General features: G+C 30.2%; 1 protein-coding gene across 1 annotated transcript in view; it reads left to right on the top strand.

Annotated features, from left to right (window-relative positions):
* LOC134722266 (pleckstrin homology-like domain family B member 1) overlaps window positions 1-18,461 on the top strand; it is a 103,948-nt gene extending 85,487 nt beyond the window's left edge. Inside the window, exons 14-16 of the mRNA XM_063585874.1 lie at window positions 6,797-6,893; window positions 10,187-10,333; window positions 12,855-18,461. Coding sequence (XP_063441944.1) covers window positions 6,797-6,893; window positions 10,187-10,333; window positions 12,855-13,298 — 688 coding nt within the window. The 3' untranslated portion in view covers window positions 13,299-18,461. The remainder of the gene's footprint in view (window positions 1-6,796; window positions 6,894-10,186; window positions 10,334-12,854) is intronic.
* The last annotated feature ends 571 nt before the right edge of the window (window positions 18,462-19,032 follow it).

Below are 19,032 nucleotides of genomic sequence, written 5' to 3'. Positions count from 1 at the left end.
AAAAGGTGTTGAGCCATTTCATAATTGAAGGATGCTATAAAAACCGAGAGACAACATCCTGGACGATATTAGTGGATATTGATTCTTACTATTGTAAAAAGAAAAGTTTTAAAAATAATAGATAATACTAATGGGATTGATTATACGAGTTTACCTGATTGGACCACTTTCTCCATTTAAATCTACTTCTCTTGTGTAACCTACGATCGTTACGATTTACAAAACTCAATTGCCAATTTATTCTTCATCATACTTAGTTTTAATTAAAAAGAATTGGATGATTAAAAAAATATTTGTTAAACTAGTGACGTGTAAATATTGTTTATTTGTGTAGAGGATATTTATTTTGTGGAGATATTATTTTTGTCACGATTAGATATTTACATGCAGCAATAGCATCTATTACGATTATCTTACCTGGTATAGTGAATAGCATTGCCAGTTATATTGCAGGATAATTAACAGTGCATCTCGTTCATCAAAAAATAATTCACCAAAAATTTATATTCTATTGATTTTAGTTAAATATTCATGATGAGCAATATTAATTTTACAATACTTAGAAATTGTATTTTGAAGACTTGTTATTTGATGAGAATTTACTCCTGATTACGCTATCAGGTACCATTATATCTCATTACATTGAGTTTTCAAATATGGACAGAAATCTAATTGCAAATGGAAATAAGCACCTGCTTTAACATATTGTTAGTGCTTTTAATTCTCAATTTAGAATTCTACTAATCGAACAAAAATGGATTTAAGTGGAATTTTATCAGAATATAGAAAAAAGAATGGTATCTCACAACAGGTCGGAGATGTGGGTAAAGCAGCTATGCCAGGTTTTAGTAACTTGATGTATGGGGATAAATATAGTCTTACTCCATCAACTGATAAATTACATGTATCTTTCTCACATCAACATGACGACAGAGTTAAAGATATTGAACGGGATTCAGGTATTGAAATAATTAACAGCAAGTGTTCCACGACAGATCATCATGTCAAAAGTTCCGACAAAAATCAGTCTAACTTAAGTAACACGGTAGATGATGGATTTGTGGATATATCTAGTCCCAATGATAGTGATTCAACTTCTTCTATAGACTCCAAACTATCACATCATAGGGTGAAAAGTACAGGAGATATGGCTATCTCTAGGGTCACAGAAAATTACAGTGGTCAAGGTTCACCATTGGTCAGAACTCCACAGAAAAATGTACGAATATGTGTTTCTAAACCGGGAACTCCTCAGAAAATCAGCAGTGGTAGTTCTTCTAAACATGGAACACCACAGAAAATGAGCTGCTTAAAAAAGCAGGTGGTAAACTCACCAAGGAGGGAGCTTAACCTTGATGTAACCTTGGACAAAAATGATTGTTTACATAAAAGATTGAATTCTTCTGGTCATGCTTGTTCTTATACTGACTATGACTGTGTGGAAACAGAAAATTCATTATCTCCGTCTATAAGGCATCAACACAGGAGAAAACAAGGGCCAGTACTCTCACCAGAAAATCACAATTTTAATCAATTATTTCAAAACTTGGCACTTAGAAAAGAAATGAAAAGTCGTCAAGAATTTAACAGTAAAAGTGATATAGATGATATGGAATTAGTTCCATCATATTTTAATTCGCGAGGTTTTCAGTTGGATTATTGTTGGTTCTGTGGGAGACCAATGAATGGTGAACCTCAAGGGTAAGTCCATGGTGAAGCACAATATTTATCTTCTAAAAAAAAAAAGTAAATTATAACTTTCCAATTCAGTACTTCTATATGTGTCTGGTATGATTATTAATCTTTGTTTCAAAAGTGAATTTTAAATGATGACATCAGTATCTTTCTTCAATTTAAGCAATCATAGACTCATTCTGCATATTTTAGTAATTTCTTTAATAAATTTTCACAGGCTTTTAAGTTCAAAATGCTACTGCATTACAATGGTTAACTAGTAACTCATATAAAAAAAAGTTTCATTGTAACTAAATTCTATGTCAATTAAACTTGGGGATGTAAGAGACTGCTCAATTGTTTAAAACCGTAGTTGATTAGAAAAGAGGCTGCACATGCTTCTGTTGTTATCGTTTGTTGGGTAATAGTGAGCTAAAATTGATTAATAGTCAGATTTTGATGTTTTTAATATTTTCGGAAAAGAAGTACTCTAAAATTGTTAAATTTTTGGTCAAATGTTTTGCTGTAAAACAAATGTTCTTTAGATTTTTGAATTGAACTTGAAAGGGGTTATACCATGAATATGCAGTAATTTAAGTTGAATTTTTATGTGGATTTTCTTTAATCATGAGTTCCTTAAAATCATTGTGCCAATACAAAAAAATCTCTATGCAGACAGAGTCTGTAACTCTTTGAAAATGGAGTAAATGTAAGATTCCTACAAAACTGACCTAAATTCATGCCCCCCCCCCCCCCTTCATCTTTTATAATACATGTACATATATCATATATACATGTGCTTGCATAAGGTCGATTCTATCTGATGCTGCTCAAGTTTTAATTGTCAGCTTTTAGTGTCTTTTGTCTGAAATACAGATTTCAGATTTTTCAAAGACACCACTGTCTAAATTTAAAAGAGCTGTTTCCATCATACCACAACATACAATGTATCAGTCCTAACATATTACTTATGAAAATTGATGCTAAATTCTAAATATGAAACAGTCAAAGTGATATGCCTGATATATTTTCTGGTTTAATATCATTCCATCATATTACTACACTCATGTCATTAAAGGACAGATTTCGTATCTGCCATATGATTTCCCGTAGAATTTTAACTCATTAGTCGACAATGAATAACTTGTCTTTGTCTTCTTCTCATTGCCGTAAGCCAGTCATATAAATAAAGTCATTCCATATAATGGTCTAACTAACAACCTAAAATCCCTCAAGACACACACTACAGCAAATTCTTCTAATTAAATTTTCATTTACAGGGTTTCTTTTCTGTAATGTTGTGTTTTTGTAAGAGTAAAAAGTTAACTGAATCACCATCTCAGCTCATTTTATTAATTTGTCGTTCATATCCGTTATATGTCACATTAAAGTAATAATTTAATTTGTCCGCATTGAACATTTTTGCTATAAAAGTAAATGTTACATGTTTCCATATCAGATTTCAAATTTGAAAATCATGTTTCTAATCAGTCAATTTGTTTACGTCTACAAGCATATAAATATACTATAAGCAATAATGTTGATTTTTTTTCTCACTATTTTCATTTTAACCGAGAAATTACTTTTGAAATGATTATATCTTTCAAAAACATCTAATTGTGATGGGTCACTCAACAATTAAGTATTTTGAATAGAAATACAAAAAAAATACAAAGATACATATGCAAAGTATGGTGACACAAATTTCACAGCTTATATATCAAATTCACCAAAAAAATATATTGATAGAATGTATATAGTGTCAATTTCACTTGATTAATATGTCAATATTTTGATAAAATATTTTCTGATGTGTACTTGATGTCTAGAAAATTACACGTTGTATATCAAGATCAGTGCAGGACTAAATTTACCTCAGTTGATAATGATTATTAGTTTCGCCATTTGTTGAATAATGTCTTACTTGTTGAAAACCATCTGGTTGAACTACTGGTTGAATAATCACTGATTCAACTACTTGTTGAAAACCATCTGGTTGAACTACTGGTTGAATACTCACTGATTCAACTACTTGTTGAATAATTACTGATTCAATTACATGTTGAATAATTACTGGTTCAACTACTTGTTGAATAATTACTGGTTCAACTGCTTGTTGAATAATAACTTTTCCAACTACAATGTACATGTTGAATGCTAAATGGTTCAAATACTAATCAAATAAAAATGGGTTCAACTGCTAGTTGAATAATTATTGGTTCAACTGCTTGTTAAATAATAACTGATTCAACTACAATGTACATGTTGAATGCTAAATGGTTCAAATACTAATTGATTAAAATGGGTTCAACTGCTAGTTGAATAATAACTGCTTCAACTGCTTGTTGAATAATTGCTTGTTCAACTTTTTCAACATTTTCATTGCAGTTGATTTTTTCTTAATGATGCTTAAAAGTACATGCATGTCTATATCTTTCAAAAGGTGACATGATAAAATATGCAGGGCGAAAAAAAATTGATGGAATTATTTATATGGTTGCATTATGAGGCCAGTAAAATAACACAATAGTATGTTGACCATTATAATGTGTAGACCCAACTGGTATCATAGTATTTTGACCCAACAATGTATACTGGTACAATACTAGTAATTTGTCTCAAAATGTACATGGGATTTGCTCCTTCTTGAAGGGCAAATTTTTACCTATAGATGCTTACAACTACTTATTATATCATTTTATCTTTGATGGAAAGTTGTCTAATGGCAATTATACCACTTCTTATTTTTTTTAAATATAATGGTTACATGTTATGTTGACTCAAAAAACATACTGGTATTGGAATATGGTTGCCCAGCAAGTGCAAGGGTTTTGCTCATTTTTGAAGGCCATATATTGATCTATAGTTGACTGCTTACATTCAAATCAATCAGTTTTGGGTAGATACTTGTCTAATTGGCAATCTACCAAATCTGGAAAGTATCAAGGTATTGGCCTATGTTGGCCAAACCAGTATAGAATTGTTGGCCCAATTGGTATCATAGTAAGCTTAACATTGTATGCTTATATCAAAGTTAGATGATCGGTTCATGTTAATTCATATCATAGTTTCTTTACATACTTGATATTTATAAAAGCGATTGTGCTGAAGTGACACATTTTATAATTCCACTATATTGCCAGTGTTTATACTTTGTCATATACCTACTTAACCTGGTACTTATATCGTCTGATTTGTAGTTACTACTTAGATTTAGAATCAATACATAAGATTTAAAATCTAGGAAAAAAACAAATACTATTGATCGTAGTCTCAGGTGTTATTGTGGGTTATAGAATGATAGTTATAGATTACACAAGTTCTGACAACAACCGACAAAAGAAGGCTTACAAATCATCATATTTGTATACTGTGAGCTTCAGTTGTTGTTTTCCAAAAATCAAACACAACCATTGATCAAGGAAATTTATTTTGGAACCAGTCCATACAAAAACAATGTTTATTTTGAATAGCCTGTCCCATTTAAGACCCTTATAACTTAAATTTAGAGGGGGGAAAAAACAAAGATAAAACAATTTTAAAATCAAGAGTGCTTTCGTTGTTTTCCAAAAATCAAGCACAGAATCTTTATCCCTAAACTAGTTCCTAAAAAACAGTTTCATGTTCACATAGGTTGTCCCACGATAGACCATTTAAATGTAAAAGAATAAATAAAATGAAAACACAATTTTAGTATAGAAGGTATGGTCTTATTGTGAAATTTAAAAAACATAGAATGATAAATGAATTATAATTAGGCTGCAATGAATCAACATCTCTCAGAACTTAGAACAATGAAATAAGTTGATATGATATTGCAGTAAATTATTTACAAAAAGCGAATTGATTATATATAGTATGCCATCATTTACTAATTGTTTTTACTGGGAGCATTTGAGAGTTGTCCCTGAGTGTCCATTGTGTTAATACAATATATGTATCTAATTCCACAGAGCTTTTGTTACCATGATTTAATGATGGATAATGGAGCTCTGTTGTCAAATAAACAATTAATGGACAATTAAACGTTTAATTTTATTTTTATTTGGCTGTCTAGCTGGGCTTAAATGTTAAAGGAGAAAAAAATGATCTTAGGGTAGTTGCACAATGTTGTATGGTTTCATTTCAAAGGAATCTAAGTTATCAAGGTTTCTTTTTGTTTACGAAATAAGAGGATTTTTTTTAGAGAGAGTTTTTTTTAATTGAAGTTGACAAAGCGATTGCAGGGTGCTTTTGTCCTGAAGTGATTAAGTTTGTTTATTTACAGAGTATAGTTCCAAGAAATCTTGTCTCATTTGGCTTTTGGCAAATGGAACTTCTTGTTTTGCATGTAAATTGAACATTAGAAAGTGAATGAAACCTTTTGAAATGTGAATATGAAAACCTATTTGTATTTGTCTTTAATTACAGATTAAAGGACATCTGCGTCCAAAACTAATTGATTTTTAACTGAACATCAAAACATACTTTAACGATCAGTTAAATGATATTAATCAAGGACCTCTTGCTCCATACCTTTGCGAGTGATCAAGGACATATGTGTATGCCCATTTGATGTCCTCATTACACTGCAAATTCAAATATTTCGTGTTCCTTGAATAAGCCTGGCAAATTGTGACTTGGATCGAGAGTACATTTTCTCATTGCCACTCATGCCACATCTTCTTATATCTATAAAAGACCTATCTATTACATCCATAGCATTGACCAACAAATGGAAGTTTTTAACGACCTTGACTGGCTATTCAGCCCTTGCACGGTTGGTAGCATTAACCAGCATATCTTATCTTCTAATATATACTGTGACATGGTCCTGTTTCTTTTTTTGTTTTATTCCTATTGAAAATATTGGTTGTTAACACAGCTATATGTGGTATCTTTATTTTGTCATATTGGTTGTAAACACAGCTATATGTGGTATCTTTATTTTGTCAAGATGTATTTTATATTGACAGAAAATGATCATGTTGTCTCCATATATAGTCTTAAAATAGATGTAATGATTATGGTTAAAAACAAATTAAAGGACAATAAACTCTGTTGTAGTGTTGTCAGAATCCTCACTACGAGTAAAATCAATAGGTTAATTATTCTTCTTCATTATAAATGTTCTTTATTTCAGTTTAAGTAGTGGCGAAGATAATTTGGAGAAATTAATGGAACTTGAAAGATTACTAGCTCAAGCTCAGCAAGAGAAAATGTCACTGATAGAGGATCAGGTAAGAAAATTAAATGCTTCTGGCTCAAGCTCAGCATTAGAGCAAGATAACATTTTAATGATAGAGTTTCAGGTAGGGAACTTGAAGATAACTAGTTAAAGCTCAGCATTAGAGCAAGAGAAAATCTCACTGATAGAGGAGAATTTTGACAAATTACTAGCTCAAGCTCAGCATTAGATCGCAAGAACATATCACTGATAGAGGGTCATATAGGTAGCTCAGAAAGTCACTGGCTCAAGCTCAGACTTAGAGCCACAGAAAATCACTGATAAAGAATTAGGTATGGAAGTTGAAAAGAAGATGTGGTATGATTGCCAATGAGACAACTATCCACAAAAGACCAAAATGACACAAAAATTAACAACTATAGGTAACCTTACGGACTTCAACAATGAGCAAAGCCCATACTGCATAGTCAGCTATAAAAGGAGAGACTGGCTCAGGCTCAGCATTAATAGGGCAATAGAAAATGTCAGTGATCAAGGATCAGGTTAGAAACTTAGTAAGTTACTGTCTGAAGCTTATAACAATAATAGGAAGGATGTGTGATTGTAAATGTCAACTTTAATCGTCTCCCTGCTTGTTGAAAATTATTATTTTAAAAATGTCACATAACGAGCCAATATAATTTATTGAGATCAGAACCTTTGTAAATGTCACATATAGCCTTCCATATAACATGGTGAGAATATGTTTTTTGTAAATGTCACTTCCATACAAGATGTTGAGAACTGTCAGATGTTAATCTTACCATCAGTGTTGACAGTCCTTTATTAACAGTTAGAGAATCAGAATTCCATAGCTCCACAAATCAATGATTGAACAATATCAGCTAATTGTTCATAACTAGTAAACTTGATAATGTTGGAGATTTAATGGAAGGATGACAGGATACAAACCAATTTGTCCTACAATCATTCCAGCAAATTGTTACATGCACTAATGACAAATAAATTGTTAATGGTAGGCACGATTTAAAATTGAAAAAAATAATTATTTTTTTACAAGGTGGCAGATTTAATATTAAAATGAAGAGACATTTCACGATTGTAATTTTATTAGTAAGATCATGTCCCAGCCATGGTAGATGGGGAAATTTGATATGTCTGTCTCATTTTAATGTGTGCTCTCTGATGATTTAGTAAGCAGAGGAAAACATTGTTTCACTCTCAATATTTCTATCAAAGAGTATTCCCTATACTTAGTCTAACAAAATGTCAACGTGACTTGATACGTTTATTTTTTATTAAATAAATTCCCAGAGTAAATTAGGACATACATAATTCCACATGAAAAAGTTGTTAATGTGTTGACGAATGACAATTGTCATTTCAGAGTCTATTGTATTATGGTCATATTTTTAGAAGCCAACACAAAAGACTCCCCAGTTGGTTAAAAGTTTTGAAAACAGCAAGGAAATGAATAAATTGAAAATTATACCATAAAATTGAGAATGGAAATGGGGAATGTGTCAAAGAGACAATATAAAAAAACAACAGCAGAAGGTCCCCAACAGGTCTTCAATGTAGCAAGAAATTCCCGCACCCAGAGGTGTCCTTCAGCTGGCCCCTAAACAAATATATACTAGTTCAGTGATAATGAACGCCATACTAATTTCCAAATGACTGTTTGCATAGTGAAATAACCAAAAGTATTTTTTTCTGAAAGAACTGACATAAAATATCTTTTTTTGTATAAAATTTAACACATTTTAATATGGTTTTCCTATCAAATGACCCTATCATATTACAGAAAGACTTTCATGCAATGTTTTATCAATATAGTTCATTACATTGGCCCTTCATGGGAGACTTCTCCTTTCAAATGCCTATTTCATCAAGTCTCAAATTTATATATTAGACCACTTTCAAAAATATTTCTCCTTTGAACACTGTTTCATCAGTTGGACCATATATTTTAATTTGGTCCCTATTTCAGTAGTAACATACTTATAAAAAAGAAGATGTGGTATGATTGACAATGAGACAACTCTTCTCTAGAGACCAAATGACACAAAAATTAACAGCTATAGGTCACTGTACAGCCTTCAACAATGAGCAAAGTAAATACCGCATTATAAGTTAACTATATAAGGTCACCAAATTACAAATGTGAAACAAACCATATATGTTTATACTTAGCTATCCTGTCTAAAGTTAAGTTTATTGCTAAAGGGATGTTTATTACTGGTTATTAGAATTTTACAATAAGATTTTATTAGAATGTCAAGTTTATATTGGATGATATTTGATATGAAGATTATCATTTTATGGAAATTAATGGATATTTTTAGTGTCTGACCTTATGATATGTCCATTCTATGTGATCGTCAGTACATTACCAATAGTCCATTAATTAGTCCCCCCTGGGACAGTACCTTTAATTAACTTACATGTTACAAGAGGGATGACAGCAGAGTAAATTGACACAGACTGACATTATAAAACCTGATGTTCTATGGTTAAACATCTGTGGTCACCTTCTCTAATTATTCCTAGACTTAGTCATTAACAGTCATTTGTAGTAGTTTTTTCAAGATTTGTATTTCAGTCACAGAGATATAAAAGATATTTTATTCCTATCTTAGTTTTTGTCCAAAATAGTCAAGTAATTGCTCTAGTTCATCGAATCAGGTACTTGCTTGACAAAGAAGTTGCTAACCACAAGTCTCATATTTCATTCATATTCTAAACTTTCTACCAATTCAAGAGTCAATTTGACTTTTACCCTGCATACAGTTCACAGACTTTATTTTACTAAGTTACTCTTCCAAAAATGACTTCCCCATACAATTACATTGTTAACAAATTTTTTTCTTTAAAAAGAAATTAGATTCTAAAACATCTGTTCATGAAATGATTAAATTGATCATCTTTCAATATCAGATCATGACCTACTGTATCAACATGTTAACGTTAAACAACAGAGTATTGATAAAACATTGTCTTATATCAATCATAGAACAGCTAGGCAAACTGTTTAAATAGCCACCCTACAAAAATATTGGCATTACCAGATAGTTACTTAAGCACACAAGTTTTTAATATTGCAGAACACATCTAATTTGCAGAACATATCAAATTTGAGCCATGTATTTCTCCTTATTTCATTGACTAGAAATTAGCTGTTATGAGGTCAAACTTAATTTAGTTTGTTTTTCTTTAATTAGAACAATAAAAGAATTCTTCATATATTTTTTTTTCCGTTTAAGTTTCATTGCAGGTTTTTCTAACAGAATATTTCTTTGTGTTTGTACAATAAGATTAAAGGATATTTTTTTTTTTATTTTCCAGGTCAGACTGCGGGAATCAGAAATGCAAGCACTGCATGAGGAACGTTCAAAGAGAGAAACATTGGAGAGGAAACTTCAAGAAGAAACAATGTTAAGAGAAGAATTAGTTCAACAACAAATTAAAATGCGTGATCATCAAGTTAAACAGGTATACTGCTTCAATCAGTTACAGACCCCGTGATAAGATTACCAAAATCAATGCATAATCACAAAATGTAAACAGTTGACAGTCATTTAGTTATCATACAAAATATTAAAGAAGTGAAAAGTGTAAAAGTTAAAATCCACTTTCTTAAAATATTTGGTAAACCCTACCATGTACCAGCAGGTGCATAACTACAACTTTAAATTGATGTAACTGTCATACTTGTGAGAGGTTTGGGTAGCTTTAAAACTAGGTTTAATCCACCATTTTCTACTAAAGAAAATGCCTGTACCAATTCAGGAATATGATAGTTGTAATCTATTCATTTGATGTGTTTGAGCTTTTGATTTTGCCATTTGATTAGAGAATTTCCATTTTTGAGCTTTAAATCACGGAATTCAGTATTTTGTGAATTTTTTTTTAAAACCAAAACATACAATTTTACTTCTTCAATGATAAATGATCAATGATGAAGTGTTCAAATTAGGAAACCATACTTGAATAATCTGAAACAGTTGTATTATCATTCGGAAGTTAAGTAAAGGACTTGTTAGGCTTCTTAAGAACTAAACCAGGAAGTGTTAACACTCATGTAATAGATTTCCTCAAAGTCAAAATATTGAGTAGACGATCAAAACTAATATCACATCACACTGTTGACGGCCAAGACCAATTTTACATCTTACTATTTTAATGTGTCATAGCTGTGACTTCTGTTTGTTTTTGAATTAGCCAGATTTTCACTACAATACTTTCTTCAAAGGTGAAGTTTTTTTCCTCTAAAGTCAGCTAGAGTCAATAAAACTAGCAGCAAATGGGTCAAAGCTGAAAACTTTTAAAACAAATTTTTAACAGTGAGAAGAATTTTCATTGATTTGAACTTGTTGGTTATGTATGAAATTATTATAAAACTCACAATTTCTCTCACAAAATTTCAGGAACATTGACCTCTCAATCACAATATCAAATTATGAATAAACTGTCCATGTATCAAAGTACCAGGAAAAGATTTAAATATTTAATGTAAAACATGTGTTAAAAACATTAACATTGTGTTACTATGATAACTTTCCAGATAAAAATACAATAGATATTAACTGTAAAACTTCTCAAAGGAAATTATCGTTAATTTGGCTTTATTACTGGAAGCATAGTCTTGGTTCTATACTGAAGTATATATTCTCAGAACTCAATATAAAAACGCAGATTGGATACATTATCATGTTACAAAGCCTCATGGGAAATGTTAAACACAATCGCTAAGTCTGATCAAACATTAATAATTCACGTAGTCATCAAGTAAATCTTTATATGGCACTATAAAAAGTAGATATTTCATGTTTTATTTATTAACCTGGCTGGAGAGTCAGACAGAGTTGTCTACCCATTATTATATCTTTTAAACGATTTTAATTAAAGCAAACTTTGATGGCTTCTTTGTTTTTGCTCAGCTTATAGCCAAATCAATGGTAATCCTATGTAGGAGTAGTCAAACAGACCTAATAAGATTTTTTTAATTTTTGTTAATTAAAAGTACATCATGTTCAATTGGGTTTAATTAAAATTTATTGATTTTATCTTAGAAAATTATTTTTAATTTGTAATTTGTTTAAATCTGTCTAATTGAATCAACATGGAATTACTCTCATCTTTGATTTTTGCTCCAAATTTTTTTTTACAATTAACTGAACAATACTTGAGTTTGTTGGTAATCTAAGCAATTTCCACTAAATTAGTTTTAGAATGATCAGGCAAAATGAGCAATTGAAATTTTAACAATATGGATAAACAGATGGGAAAACATGATTTAAAATACAAGTTAACATGAGATCCGTTTCAAATACATTTTGGACTTGAGGTACAAACAAAAAATCAAAAAAATCTTAGATTACTAAATGTATATAAAATTGGAATTCCCTTTTTGATTTCTTCTTAGTTTATCCAACCAGAACAATTAAGAATGCAATAAATAATTTATTACTTATGATTTTTATGCCCCATTTATGGGCATTATGTTTTTTCTGATCTGTGCCTCCGTCTGCCATTTATGGGCATTATGTTTTCTGATCTGTGCCTCCGTCCGCCATTTATGGGCATTATGTTTTCTGGTCTGTGCCTCCGTCTGTTTGTTGTCTGTCCGTTCCTCCATCTTTCACGCTTCAGGTTAAAGTTTTTGGTTGAGGTAGATTTTGATGAAGTTGAAGTCCAATCAACTTGAAACTTAGTAAACATGTTCCCTATGATATGATCTTTCTAATTGTAATGCCAAATAAGTAATTTTATCCCATTTTCACTGTCCACTGAACATAGAAAATGATAGTGATACTTGGGACACATTCTTGTTAAGAACATGTTTAAAAAGAAATTACTTTATCCTTGCAAATGAGGTACACAATTATAGAAAGGAAATAAAAGAAAAAAGAAGAAAAACTCTCCAGCAGATGTATACTATATCTCTTTCATTTGAGTATTGCAATACAAATTGTACCTGTATAAAATTTTAAAAAATATGTTTTTATTTCAGGCTCGCCCATTAACAAGATATCTACCAGTACGTAACACAGAGTTTAATTTAAAGACACACATTGAAACAGCTGGACATCATTTAGACATGTGTCCACATGTGACTGTATCTCCAACAAGTTGTCGGGGATTCTTACATAAAATGGGGAACAAGTTCAAAACGTGGCATAAACGTTGGTTTGTGTTTGATCGTGTAAAGCGATCGTTAGTGTATTACACGGACAAGACAGAAACAAGAGCTAAAGGGGGAATATATTTTCAAGCTATAGAGGAAGTTTACGTGGATCACTTACGGACAGTTAAAAGTCCCAATCATAAACTGACGTTTTGTGTTAAGACATTTGATAGGACATATTATATGGTGGCGCCCTCACCAGAAGCCATGAGAATCTGGATTGATGTTATATTTACAGGAGCTGAGGGGTATCAACAGTTTCTAAGCTAAATATGTGTTACCATGGAAACAATTTTTCATCTTGATAATTATTTCTTGGTCACTTGCCTGGGTATTTATAGATTTATAATTTGTGTCACATTTTGTCATAGTAAATCCTTTACAAGATATTCATTGTAATTACCTGTAATTACCTGTATTTACCTGTTTTCATTTACCTGGTGATCAGAAGAATTCTCATAATCTAGACTTTTAAATAGTAAGACAGTATTAAACATATTCCTTTAGCTGATCCAGAAATGATTTATACAACATATACAATATTATGTATTTGTCCATGTCTTTCATCTATGTAATGATTTCCTTTAAATGAAATGCTTGAGTTTTTGCCATTATCAATTAATTCTATTTTCAACCTGAATTAAAAAGACAAAATTTAAGGATGTAAACCTTATGAAATATCAAAATTATGTCTGTATGTTTAAAAATGCATTGGTTATTATTTTGTTGCTTAATATATATAGGAAAGGTCAGAAATATATACAATGTATTACGTTTATACAGAATTGTAATTTGTAACTGGTTAATCAGGTCAAAGAACAGTATTTTAGTCATTCTGTGGTCAGCTTATTTTGTCTAGTGCCTTGTAATTTTTACACAGATATTTGAATACTGCTGGTTGACTTTAGATACTACATTATTTACCGTGGTCAAACTTAACGTATTAGGTATGAACAGAAATAAGAATATGTATAAAACATAAATATTCTAGACATTTTTCAGTTGTATACGTTTAACTGATGTTTTTTTTTTTGATAAATGAGTCAAAGCACCGACTGATATGAAATCTGAACAAGTTATCTTTGTTTTTTGTCGTGTTTTTTCCTGTGATATTGACTGCCACAATTATGGAGGTCTGATAAAGAGGATTTATTACACAAAATTGTCTTCTTCCTGTCAGGTTTTACTGTAATTCTGATGCATATAAATAATTATAACAATTACGGCCTATTTTATCAGATATTTATCTCGGACTTTATAATGTGGGGTAATTTTGGACCTGAGAAATATATCTATCATAATTATTTTCAAGATTGAATAGGGTTGAATAAACGGTTGGGATGAAAATGACCTGTCAAACTGTTGTTGTTGTTAGAAAGAGGATGCTAGTATTGATCAGTGTGCAGTGAATACTAAAATATACCTTGTATTGAAGAAGATCTATTTATATGTACAATGTAACGATGGATTGTATTATATTTGTATATATCCATTGGTTAAATTCACTAGATTTTACATCATTTTACAAAATGACTTTTCTTTTTGGATTTTTTCTAGAGTTCAGTTTGACTATTTTTGTGATTTAATTTTTACAATTAAAACAAAAAACAACAGAATTTTTTTCTTAATTCGAAATTCGTCTTAACTTCACAACCTTCTATTTGTTGCATCCAATTAATTTTCAGTTTTATTAGCCTACATTTATTTAAAAAATAGTTGATTTATGCTTTTGACATTTTAAAAAGCACAATATGTAATCATAATGGATGAACTAAGATAACTTTAATGGCCAATACTGGATTATATTAAACTCATTCAATTTTAATTATAGATGTAACGATATATTTATCCGATTACATTAAGGTAGCACTTCCTCGTTGCTATAAAAGGAATACAAATTATATAATATGTAAGAGGTCTATCTTTATCGTTTGAAACAAATCTTTCTGTACACGACATCTTACTCTGTTTTAATCTGACAAATATATGCCAAAGGTAATTTTAACTTTATGGTTTATAAATTTCATTAAAACTAACCAATCCTTTTATGAAAATAGTGCAAGACCATGCATCGATAGATAGTAAAAGAATATTTTCAGAAACATCTCCACTTTGATATTTTATAAAGTTGCTGTTTTCAGATAGATAAAGGTAAATTATTGAATTTTAATTGATTTTTGTACTATTTTCTCAGACTATCTTATGTCACGTGATAAGGTATAGAACGTAAAGAAATATTCAGTACTGAGTGACATGTAACACCAATGGTTCCTTAGACTGTAATTAATAAACACCAAGAAATTGAAAAATTTTCATAAACCAGACAATATGAGCTGAAAAACTACATTAAATTCTCTATAGACCCACGATGGATTTTCTATGTTTTTGTCGGCTTGACATTCACAAATAAATGGGTGAATTAGAAATATGTTATGTACTGTCTGATTGGCCAGAGGGAAAGTCATGTTATGGATATTTATAAATTTAATTAAGATTTGTACCTGTTTTCCCTGATATGTTTATAAGACTGCAGATGTGAAAATCTTATTTTTATCATTTTCGTAGAAAGTGAACTTGTTATGAAGGACAATTTTTTTGGAAAAGGACACTTCCACTTTTATAAAGTATAACAGAAATTCTTTAAATTCCTCCAAATTGGTATAATGTAAATAAAGCTTGTATAATTGTGCTAGTATATTGAAATTTACTGTTCAGATTGATTTTATTATTTTCCTTGATTTACAGGTTCAATTCGTCCTTTCTTGTCCTCTATTAACAGGTTCACTTTTATTTTGAAGATTTTCATGACAGCTGCAGTGAATAAACAGGTTGACGAAATTATTTTTTCATGTTAATTTTTCCCAATTATGAAAAAAATCAGAGCATCCGAAAAAAAAAGAAAATTTTACTTCACATTTGTCTGAAATTAAATCCTTGATCCACTTTGCTTTACATGCTTAAGTTTAAGATTAAGAAGATTTGGGATACTGCTAAAGGGACTTTTTTTCACTTGTTACGCTTTCACATTATTACTGATTAGAGTTAAACATTAGTAATGTATTGTGTCAGTGAAACAAAAACGTCAAGTCAAGAACATTTTTTAAATTATTTCCTAAAAATAAAATAGCTCTACTGACTACATTAACGGTTTCTTCCAACCATAAAAAGTTTCTAGGTTCCAATTAAAAAATATTGAAGCAAACCATTTTCATTTAAAAAAAAAGTGCTGATTTTAATGTCAGAAATATTTGATTATGTCAGCAGATTATTAAAGCTAGCCTTACTCGTAAAGTTTAGTTAAAGATTTCTTGTACTTGAGCACTACTCAAGAAATTGATAAGTTTTAGTTTTTTTACTGGTATCTGTTCTATTTGATCACCTTACCTTTAAGTTGTGATATCTTCAAAGGAACCCGAATTTAATATTTGTTCATGTTATTAGTCTTATAACACAGACAAAGAAAAATAAATATTTCTCAGAAAACTTCAAAAGTTAGTGATTGATTAAGTCTTGTTTTATTTCTGTTTGATGTTTAATGATAACAGAATCACCTTTAGGAGTTCATACAGGTTTTTTTCAAGGTTTCAATATTGTTAATTATTCATCAATAACATTTCCTATTGATTTATTGTGAATTTTATATTTTGAATTCAGCCTTTAATCAGTGGCTTTTTGATGTTATTGGTTGTTGAAATCTGAAACTGACAAAACTTGTTTTTTCTTCCCATTTCCTTTTAAAAAAATACTCTTCACAGATGATGTGAAGTTGCAATTTGTGTCAAATTCAAAAAACAGTTATTTCTCCGTTACAAAGTTTTACAAGTTTGTGGTGTTTCTTAATTATTATTTATAAATGTAAATGTCCTTTGGTTTTGTGATTCTTTGTTTACTCCTTGGTTTTGATTGTTATTGTCTGTTAATGTTTGGAGATTAAACTTACAGAATTTTGTGGTCAATGGCTTTTTCAATTATTTAGGTGAAATAATTAAAATTCTGTTAAAAATATTTTCTTGCCTATTTTTAAACTATTCTTATTATTATGATATCTAGAATACTTTGTCTGAAGGGGACTCTTGTATGTTGAAATACAAGATATCTATAATAAAAAAAAAAGCATTCTCTTTATTTAGATAATATTTGTCAGATTGAAGATTTTGTTTGAATTATATTTGTCAGATTGAAGTTGACCCGTTATGATAACAAAGAACTTAGCAAGCAGAAACATAAATTAATCCAACTTTCCATATATCTCATGGCACTTATATTAAAGGATACCAGCTCATTATCTCTTGGATCAACTAAGATAGGATGCCAGTGAACAGCTTCAATGAATCAATCATAAGTATTTAATTTTGTATATTTCAAGGCATTTCTATACATGATACTGTAAATCTATCCTTAGAATTAGTCTTTTTTAAATTTGCTGATTCAGCATAATGATACTAGTTAATTGCTTTAATGATAACTACCTAAGAAACTTTCCTATATATTTTGGGTATTTTTTGACAGGATACCATAACTGTCCTTACCTTCTTATGGGGATAAAACAGATTTGGGTGTTCTCTCTTTGTGTGTGATTGTGTGAATGTATGTTTATAAAAAACCTCAGCTATATATAAACAGGTGTCTGCTTTATGACAGAATTTACTAGAAATATCCAAACAATGGGCTTTCCGAGTTTCTACTTCTATTTTTTTTTTATAATTAACTCATTTGACTCTTGCCTCTTTTAACAAACCCATGAAATCGGTTAATGGTCTGAAATAATGATTTCCTGTGTTGTAAAAATTTCCAAGACGTAACCTTTCAATGGCCTAAACTAGACAAAAATAAAGAGAGTTATATACTGTCATATTGTCCAGTAATAAACTATTGTTTAAACAGTGCTATACTACAGTTGCCTTTATTTGATCATAGATGTAGTATAACATCTATGATTTGATCATAAATAGCTTAATTCTGGCTCCTAATATAGTGGCATATTGTTCAGTAATAAACGATTATTTGGTATTGAATAGCTAAATTCTGGCTCTTGATATAGTGGCACATTGTTCAGTCATAAGTCATATTGTTCAGTAATGGAAAGCTGGAGCTTTCTTACCTTGTTAGAATCAAATAGTTAATTGATAGGCTATTTGATGTGTGTGAACATATTCTTGGAGTTACTATAGAAACCAAACCATTGTCACTTGTACTAAATTCACTATCCAAGCTTTTATTGTTATACTATTTATTATTGGATGTTAAAGATTCTATTTTTATGTAAGCCATGTTGATCTGTTTTACCAAGCCAAAATGAGAATAGACAGATTTGTTGACACAAATTCAATTAGATCATTATTATTGTTGTTTATATATATTATATTCTTGTAAACGGCTCTCAAAGAGTGCCATTGACCATTAAAAATCACAATAAAATATGTAAAAACATGAGACTTATTTATTGAATATTTCTTTACTAATCATGTTATTTGATTATTTGACTATGATTGTCAACCATGAAAGAGGGACGAAAGATACTAGAGGGAGAGTCAAACTCAGATCGAAAATAAACTGGCAACGCCATGGCTAAAAATAAAAAGACATACAGACAAATAATAGTACAGAAGACACAACAAAGAAAACTAAAGACCAAACAACACGAACCCCACAAAAAACTCGTTGTACAAAAGAGTGAGATTGATACTAGTAGAATAATCAAGCGGAAGCATAAATAGTCATCTTCCACTTTTTTCAGAAGGAAATGTTACTCCTTCAAAAAAGCTCGAATAATCTACATGTTTCACATATTTGCCTGATCTTTGAGAATAAATCGGAATAAAACATCATCAGTCTTTTGTAGACGAAAAAAGTAAAGTCACAAAAAATACTGAAATCCGCGGAAAATTCAAAATGGAAAGTTCTAATCAAATGTCAAAATCAAAAGCTCAAACAAATGTTGTATATTGTTGTGTTGTGCGAAATATAAAGGCAACAATAGTAAACCGTTGTTCGAAATTCATTA

The sequence above is a fragment of the Mytilus trossulus genome, chromosome 6 (genome assembly GCF_036588685.1).
Source record: "Mytilus trossulus isolate FHL-02 chromosome 6, PNRI_Mtr1.1.1.hap1, whole genome shotgun sequence".
Taxonomy (NCBI): Eukaryota; Metazoa; Mollusca; class Bivalvia; order Mytilida; family Mytilidae; genus Mytilus; species Mytilus trossulus.
Note: the sequence above shows the minus strand (reverse complement) of the source record. Positions and strands in the feature narration are given on the sequence as shown.